Source organism: Saccopteryx bilineata, chromosome 1 (assembly GCF_036850765.1).
Source record: "Saccopteryx bilineata isolate mSacBil1 chromosome 1, mSacBil1_pri_phased_curated, whole genome shotgun sequence".
NCBI lineage: Eukaryota > Metazoa > Chordata > Mammalia > Chiroptera > Emballonuridae > Saccopteryx > Saccopteryx bilineata.
Window position 1 is genome coordinate 378500069 of NC_089490.1, and position 8857 is coordinate 378508925.

At 51.1% G+C, this 8857-nt stretch overlaps 1 protein-coding gene across 1 annotated transcript; it reads right to left on the reverse strand.

The window, feature by feature from the left end:
* Positions 1 to 6734: 6734 nt before the first annotated feature.
* Positions 6735 to 8578, reverse strand: LOC136320729 (uncharacterized protein C11orf91 homolog). Its single transcript, XM_066253884.1, has 2 exons — positions 8065 to 8578; positions 6735 to 6820 (listed from the first exon to the last, which is right to left on the reverse strand). Exons 1-2 carry the CDS (start codon positions 8546 to 8548, stop codon positions 6735 to 6737), a joined length of 570 nt encoding a protein of 189 aa, XP_066109981.1. The 5' UTR covers positions 8549 to 8578.
* Positions 8579 to 8857: the final 279 nt, after the last annotated feature.

Genomic DNA, 8857 nt, shown 5'->3' on the forward strand with positions numbered 1-8857 from the left:
ACTCTTGAACAGGAAAAAGGCAATGTTCCATGAGGCACCGATGTGGTGTTCATGTCCGGGGAGAGAGAAAGCCCTGAAGCAGTGAATACCTCTCTCTTCCTTCTCTTCCAGGAAGCCAGGCCCCTGCTGGCCCCAGATCCTGCCTGACCCCTGGGCCACAGACTAGGGCACACATTATGTGGATAAGGTAGTTGGAGATTTATCCATCACTGTTGAAATTTACATTCTTTCAGGACTAATAGGTCTGTGATGAAAGGGTCATGATATAAATAGCTGGTCACATGCACTATCAGGTTTCATACTCCATCACGGGCAGAACAGTTGCCACTAGAGAGGAGGGACTTCAGCCCTCCCCTGACAGGCTGTTACCTCTGCTCACCCTCTACCCTAATTTCCCGAAAGCAGAAGTTGCTAATCTGATTGATGAAGGTCCGGGACATTCCTGGGGCCTGGCTTCACCAGTGGGCAGGCTGACTCCATCTTTCAAGTCAGCACACATGTGCTCCCTGACACCTGTTACAAGGAATACAGCTGCCTTCGCAAGCAGACACAACCAGGTTCTTCCCCCTCCGCCGCCATGTCTGTAACCGGGTGGGCAGATCGAGCCAGAGGAAGCAGGGAGCTCCATTTATATCTTTGGCTCAACTTGTGAAGTTCCAAAGCAGCTCCCCCTTTAGCTCAGTTATCAGTGAAGTGGTACTTTTGTTCCTTATTTATCTGGTGGTGTACTAGTAAATGTTTAACAACCAATTCTTTGGCTGGAAAGGGCAGAGGAAAGAACAACTCTGACTTGTACATTTGCCAATTTCTGGGGTGTGAATGTTCTCCTTGTGGTCAATTTCTGGATACCTGCAATAACATTATTAGAAAATAATGCACATGAGCACATCGTCATATAGGATTTCCACCATACAGATTGTAGGGAAAACAGCTGTGGTTGGGCTTGCTTGCTGGTTTTCCAGCTGCAAGCACTTTGCACGATCAGTGCATGAGCACGTGGCAGAAAGCCACGTGTGTATAGCCCAGGGGTCCCCAAACTTTGGCCCGTGGGCCACATGCAGCCCCCTGAGGCCATTTATCTGGCCCCTGCCGCACTTCTGGAAGGGCACCTCTTTCATTGGTGGTCAGTGAGAGGAGCACAGGATGCGGATGCCGGAGTACTGTATGTGGCAGCGCCGCAAAGCGCGGCATTGCTCACGTAGAGTACTACTTCCGATGACACAAGATGCACACATCATGGCTCCAGAAGTGCATCATATCACCTGTTACGGCTAGCAGTGACAAATATGGAACCGGATATTGACCATCTCATTAGCCAAAAGCAGGTCCATAGTTCCCATTGAAATACTGGTCAGCTTGTTGATTTAAATTTACTTGTTCTTTATTTCAAATATTGTATTTGTCCCCATTTTGTTTTTTACTTTAAAATAAGATATATGCAGTGTGCATAGGGATTTGTTCATAGTTTTTTTTATAGTCCGGCCCTCCAACGGTCTGAGGGACAGTGAATTGGCCCCCTGTGTAAAAAGTTTGGGGACCCCTGGTATAGCCTATAGAAAGCTAAGGATACTTTCCCACTGCACAAATCGCTGACCCACCACCAGAAGGGGCGGGTGTTTCTGATGGCTTGCCCACCACTTCCAGGGATGGTTTTCCTGATGACTGGCCTGCCACCTAGAGAAGTGGTTTTCTCCTCCCTGTTCGCTTGCTTGCCTCTGCAAGAATCCAATAAATGGGAATGGCCCAACGCCTTTCAGCTCCACGGTTCTTCTGTGGTCTGCCCAAATCCAATGTGACCCTGCCTGGCCCTGGCCACCGGCCTTGCACAGATACATTAGAAATAACCTTAAGAGCACAGGCAATTTTAAAAAGTAGCAAAATAATTAGGAAGTGGTAGATTTTTGAGCATCTATTACTTTAGTTTTAAATAAAGCTTAATTGGGCCCTGGCCAGTTGCTCAGTGGTAGAGTGTCAGACCAGCATGTGGAAGTCCCGGGTTCGATTCCTGGTCATGGGCACACAGAAGAAGCGCCCATCTGCTTCTCTACCCCTCCCCCTCTGGCTTGTCTCTCTTTTCTTCTCCTGTCCGGTAGCCATGGCTCAATTAGAGCGAATTGGCCCCAGGGCACTGAGGATAGTTCCACCTCAGACACTAAAAAAATGGCTCTGGTTGCAAAGGATGGGCAGAGCATCACCCCCTAGTGGGCTTGCTGGGTGGATCCCAGTAGGAGTACATGCAGGAGTCTCTCTCTGCCTCCCTTCCTTTGATTAAAAAAAAAAAAGCTTAATTGTAAGTTGATATAGTTTAATTTTTAATAATGGCAGTATTTAAAAACCAGCTTAACTATTGCGTCTCAGCAGCTGCTCAAGCTGGCTGTAGCAGGCCACTGCATATACCTCGTGGATGATCACATCCATCTGTCAAGCACCCTTTTCATTGGGGAGCCACCTCTCCTTTCTCATTTTGTCCTGGAGCAGCTGACAATCACATGACCTACCTCCCTACTGTCTTGATAACAGGACCTGAGCTGTGGAATGAGGGGGCTGTGTGGGTGTGGGGCAGCTGTTTTAGGCTTGCTGGCTGGTTTACCGACTGCAAGCCTTTTGCCTGATTGGTGCATGAGCACATGGCAGCTCCACGTGTGCATGGCCCATGTAAGGCTAAGGGTGGGCTTGCATTTAGGGGCATTGGGGATACGCAGATTGCCTGCCCGCCACTGTGAGAGGCCATTTTGCTGTTTGTTTGCCTGAGGGGCAGTTTCCCCTGCCTGTGTGCTTGTCCACCGTTGTGAGACTTTATTAATGGAATGGCCCAATGCTTTCTGGCTCCGCAGTTTTTCTATCATCTTTCCAAATCCAATGTGAACCTGCCTGGCCTCGGCCACCTGCCTTACAATGGGGCATTCCTAGGATTGTGGCTATGATGTCATAACACTGTCAACACCCTTCTCGCTATGGAAGTTGTGGGAAACAACCCAGCCAACCCTAAAACTATGCCCTACCAACCCTGAGCCAGGTGCTTCTTTTCGATGGGTGCCCTGAGGATTCCCCAGAATCTGTGTCTTACTCATGGAGAGAGCTTAGGAGAAGCCAGACAGGTCTGAGTTCCAGCCCTGGCTCCGCCGTCCCCTAGCTCTGTGTCTGGGGGCAAGATACTTCATCTCTTAGAGTTTCTGTCCCCTCATTTATAAAACATGGCAAGAGTCCTACCTATTTTACAAGGTGCAGGTGACAGATAAGATCGTTCATGTCAACTGCCTCCCTACATGCTCAGCACAGGCTGTGCACTTTAATAGGTGGCCAAGCTTATGAGCATCATGGGGGGTGGAGTGGAGGCTGTTGGGACGCTGTGGAGGGAACGGGAAACAAGCCGCCACTGGATATCTCTGCCTCCATCTGAGCTAGGCTGGGTTATCCTGCTGACTGGTTTGTCTCATGGAGATTCTCCAGCCACCCTCACAAGCCTCCCTCTGAGCTAGGCTAGGTCATCCTGATGCTTGGATTCTATCATTAAGGTTCTACAGCCACCTTCACAAGCCTTCCTAGTCTGAAGTTTCTGGGAGAACGGTATGCTTCTCTAATAACAACCAGCCTGCAGCAACAGGAATCTGGCTTCTTCCTGGGGAGGGGAGACAGAGCCTGGAATCCCTGCCCAAGGTGCCAGGACTCCTGCGGGCAGAGCAGAGGTTACAAACTCTGAGGGCCCATCTGGCCTTTGTTTTATTTGGCCCGCATTGTGCTTGGAAACACTTCAATTCATTGCTAAGATTTAGAAAGCAGGAGCTTTCACCTGAAACTGTGCCCACACTCCTGGCTGGGCAACAAGGAGCTGCAGCTCCTTATCAGCTGCCCCCAGACTCAGGCATACGCTCTGCAGCCCAACCTCCACCTGGCTCCACACCCACTTCTGGGCTTTTCAGCAGGGCCTTGTAGGCATGCGCATTTGTGTCCTCACACTGGAGAACCCTGCAGAGACTTTTGTGCACATGTATGGAACTTCCAGGGTTCCCACCACCACACTTACCCTTCCCCCAGCATCCAAACCCTCATCACACAGATGAGACCCCTGTTGTCATAAATGAACCATCTCTACTTCCATCTACAGCCAGTCCCTCCACAGTAAACTAGATGCCACCCCTCTGGTTCACTCAAGGACAACATTCCAGCACTTCCTCACTCGTCTCTCTTCTGCATCCTCTACTGGTCACCCCCTCAGACCACAAACGTGTGGTCCTTTCTCTTGTCTTTATAAAACCTTCTCTCCACCGGGCTTGTCCTCACAGCCACGGCTCTGCTTCTCCGTGCTGCCTGACAGCTGCCCCCTCTAAGAGTCATCTACACCCACGACCCCAGCTCATCTCTTCCCATTCTCTCTCAAAGCTACTCCAGTCAGACATTAACCCCATCACTCAACCAAACTTGTTCTGACAACACCAATACCAAAGCCATGTGGCTAAACCCAAGACGGAATTCTCAGGCTCATCTTCCTGGGCCGAGCAGCACTCTGTCAGGGCTGACCGCCCGCCCTGCGAAACTCTTCTGCACTTGGCTTCTAGGACACCTGACCCACTGGCCACTCCTTGTCACTCTCCTTTTGCAAGAAGCCCAAACTTCACAAATTCTTGGACTATGGTCTATACTTGCTGCTGGCATAGAGAAGACACAGGGCATCTACACTGCTCACAAAAATCAAGGGATCAGGGAATGTACAGATACTCTGATACCTTCAGCCTTTTGTAGGGTGCATTTTCACCAATGAAATAAAAGTTGGTTTTGCATCTCATTTACATAATCAAACAACTTTCTCTGACTTGTCATTTGCTTTTCTGATGTCCTTGTTTAAAAAATAAAAAAAACTGAAATGCTTTTTTAAAAATTGCTTTATATTCATTTTGAGATATCCCCTAATTTTTGTGAGCAGTATAGATGCCAAGCATCAAAATGTTATACTTGATTGGAGAATGGTTTCATAAAATACTTCTTCCTTTATTTGTGTGCTTGTGTCACTGGGATCTCACCCCTCCCCCTCCTTACCACAGAGACAGAGCCTGGCAGTGGGGGTGGGGTGTGGCGCTGGCAGCAGGTGCCCCATAGACGCCTTTCACCAAGCAAGGGGCAAAGGGCTGATGGGGCTGCGCTGTCACTTCTCGCTTAGTGACACTTAGGATTATTAATTACTACAGCCTCCTGTAACTGCTTTCCCTGCTACCCTCCTTGGTCCTCTCTCAACCTAGCAGCACAAGTCAGCGTCTGTCACTCACTGGCTGAAAATCCTCTAACCACTCCCCCTCCCAGTCCAAGTAAAACCCAGGGTCCTTACCATGCCTGCAAGGTCCCACAGACAGACCCTCTCTGCAGGCTTCCCTCCCACTCCGCTCTCACTCCTCCTGCTCCTGCCCTCCGGGCTTTCTGCAGACCCTCAAGCATCCCAGCATGCTCCCACCTTCCGCCTTCACACTGGGCCTTCCGCTGGAGCAGGCCCAGGATGCCACATGGCTGTCACCCTCCGCCATCTTCAAGCCCTGTGCAAGTATTACCTCTTCAAGGAACCGTATTTGGAATTCCACTTTGCTTTCCTCTGATCCTGCTAACTGTCCTTACCCTACTGTGGGGAAAACAACTGTTTTAGGCTTGCTTGCTGGTTTCCCCACTGCAAACACATTGCACAATTAGTGCATGAGGACATGTCCAAAAGCCACATGCGTGTCTCTATGAAAAGTTGTAGGTGCTTTCCATTGGGGACAATTCTCCCAGATCACTCTTCTGCCTCTACAAGGTGTGTTTCCCTCATTCCCTCAGCTGCCACCATGAGGGGCAAAGTTCCTGATCTCTTGTCCTCCACTGTAAAGCAGTTTCCCTTTGCTTACTTGCTCACTCGTCTCTGCAAGCCTCCAATAAACCAGTAATGGCCTGATGCTTTCTGGCTCCGCAGTTCCTTTACCATCTGCCTGAATTCAATGTGAACCTGCCTGGCCTCGACCTCTGGCATTACACCTATTCTCTTTTTTTCTTTTAGTTTGTTATAGTCTATGACATCATATTATGATTTTCCTATTTATATTTCCTGTGTCTACCCCACACCCAACTGGAAGAGCCCAGGAAGGTGCCTGACACAGAATAAGCTCTCAATAACCACTTCTTGAATATATTAATTTTGAGGAACGACTGTTACTTTGAACAGATGATCAAAAGCTTTTGTGATCCAAATAACACAAAAACTAAAAAAATGAAAAAACACCCCAGGGACTAAAGATGTTGGAAAACAAACCAACCCACTCTTCCTGCTCTTCAAGAACTTTTCTGAGCAAGGACACAGAAACAGGACCATATATATTCTGCTCACAAAAATTAGGGGACATTTTATTGCTTCATATTCATTTTGAAACATCCCCTATTTTTTGTGACCAGTAGATATACTGCTCTTGGTTTTCTGCATTACGTCCGCTCCCGACTCAGCAGTGCTGGGAATCTCCTCCCCTGGTGGGGACCCTGGATGCGGGCAGGGCAGCAGCTTCCAAAACCCTATGAAAGAGCGCCCCCAGCAGCAGCACAGAGAGGGGAGAGACCATGAGACTCACCACAGGAGTGAGCACTGAATGTGGCCTACATGTTGGAGAAACAAGAATAGCAGTAAATACAGAACAGAAAATAACAATTTTTTAAATGACAACAAACAGGACACATAAGCATTAAGACCTAAGGAGGTGGCTACCCAGGCTCTGGTGGGCAGCTCCTCAGGAGAGAGAGGCTGACTTCTTTCCAGGCTGCCTAGTCTTCAGTCCTTGTAACTTTTCATCTTTCAGCGCCTTCAAGAACTTATCTGCAGGAGAGCAATACAAACTTAGCTGGAACGGAGAGAGGGTTGTTTTCCAACACTGCTAAAGCATATGTGTGCTCCCTGCATGAGCCCCAACCCCATTATGATCCAAGAGGGGCGGGTAAAACAATCCCTAATAGCCAAGGCCTGTGTAAGTGGTGAATATATAGTTGAGAAATCCAGGACTTAGAAACGTCCAAGTGTTCTAGGGATTGTTTTCCTCCCATTACCATGGGGAAGGGGACATTACAAAATGCCTAATAAATCAGGGACCCACAGCCACATGAAGCTAAACATTTAGGTTACTTCATACCTCCCTTCCCTGTGTGATAGGGGGCTCAATTATTCCTGTTTTATACAATAATGGGGATTGTCTTTCAAAAACCATCTGCCTCTATCCTGTGGTCAAGTGCCAGCCTTAGAATGAGTGATGGGAAAGACAGTCTGCAGAACAGCCCATGGCTACTCAGTATTCTACACGGCAATGGGTTCTCTAGGGGTAGATCTGGACTCAATCATTTTACTCTCCAACAGGGAGGACCCAGTCAGCTTGCCTGCTATAGGGATCCCACCCACTTCAGCACATCTGGTCTGACTGGCTAAGATCCATAAGACTTCCAACCTAGGATCACATGGCAGAGTCCAGAGCCTGGTGAGAGAGCTCTGAGTGGTGGGAGGGAGGTCCGGGGGAGGCTGCTTCCAGCATTGAGAAGTGGAGGCTCCCAAGGCCCCTCAGTGAATGTCCTTGGGCCTACTGGGCCTGGCACAATTCCCATCTGCGCTGGACAGACACTCCAACTGACCCTCACCTACTTCCCCACTTTTCATTGGGACCCCAGTTTAAGGAAAACTCGAGATCTCAGGTTTCTAGAGAGGGGCTGTCTGTGGTGGGTGAGTTCAGGGGCAGTAGTATTCCTGTGCAGGAGGCTTTAAGTCCAGGAGGTGGGTTGTGGTGCATGGCGTTTTCAGGTTTGGGGGCTCCGAGTCCAGATTACAGAAAGGGCTCAGGATAGAGGGTGGATGGAGTTGGGACAAAAGGGTCCATGAAGTCCAGATCTGTGGTGGGAACAGGAGTCCGTTAAAATGCAGGATGAGGAGTCTGGGTTCTGGGGGGAACGACTTGGCAAATGAGACTCCTGGGTGTTGAAGTCTGAGCCCGAGACCACATTGCGGGGGAGGGGATCAGGGGACGTGGAGCCCAGCAGGGAGCCAAGAGTGGGCTGGGTCGCCCCGGGGAGGTCACGCACAGCGCTGCGAATCGAAGCCGTCCCCAGTGATGGTGAGCAGCTCCAGCTCCTTAATCCGGATCTCCAGCTCGCACAGCTCCTCTGGCTGGGAGGCCGAGGCGAGCCGGGAGGTCGTGCGGCCCGGGACCCGGGGCGAGGCAGCCACCTCGGGGTCTGGCGGCGGCGAGTAGAAGAAGCGCAGAGGCTCATAGGGGATGGAGGCCAGGCCAGACGGCCAGGGCGGGGGACAGGGACGCTCGCTCGGGGGACCCAGGCCGGGCGGCGGCGGCGGCGGCGGGGGCATCAGAGCCGGGGGCGCCTGGGGCAGGGACAGGCTCCCCGCCGCCCCACCAGCCTTCAGCGGCACAAAGAGCTTCTTCCAGATGTTGAAGTCGCTGAGCGGGGACGAGGAGATGCCGCGGTCATAGAGGGATGGGAAGTAGAGGGGTGGGGCTGGCCGCTGGCTCATCGTGGGGCTCTGGCGGCCGCGCCGCCCCTTTGGCATCTTTTGAATGGGAGACTGCGTGGGAGGAACCCCGCGCCCGGAGCCTCGTGCGGGCCTCGGGTGCCTGGGTTCTGAGGTTCCACGGGCCATGTCCCGGGAAAGCGCAGCCCCACCCTTTCGCCTTAGCTCCGCCCCGAGGAGGATGTCTAAGGGTGGGCCGGCCACGCCAAGAAATGTAGCCCCGCCCGTTGACCGCTCGTCCTTCTCCTCCCCACTGGAGAGTTGAGAATTGGAAGTCCCACAGGCGCGCCCTAATGTGTCACCTAGTCCCTTGGTTTCCTCTTCGCCCAGGGATCTTCTCACCTGTTC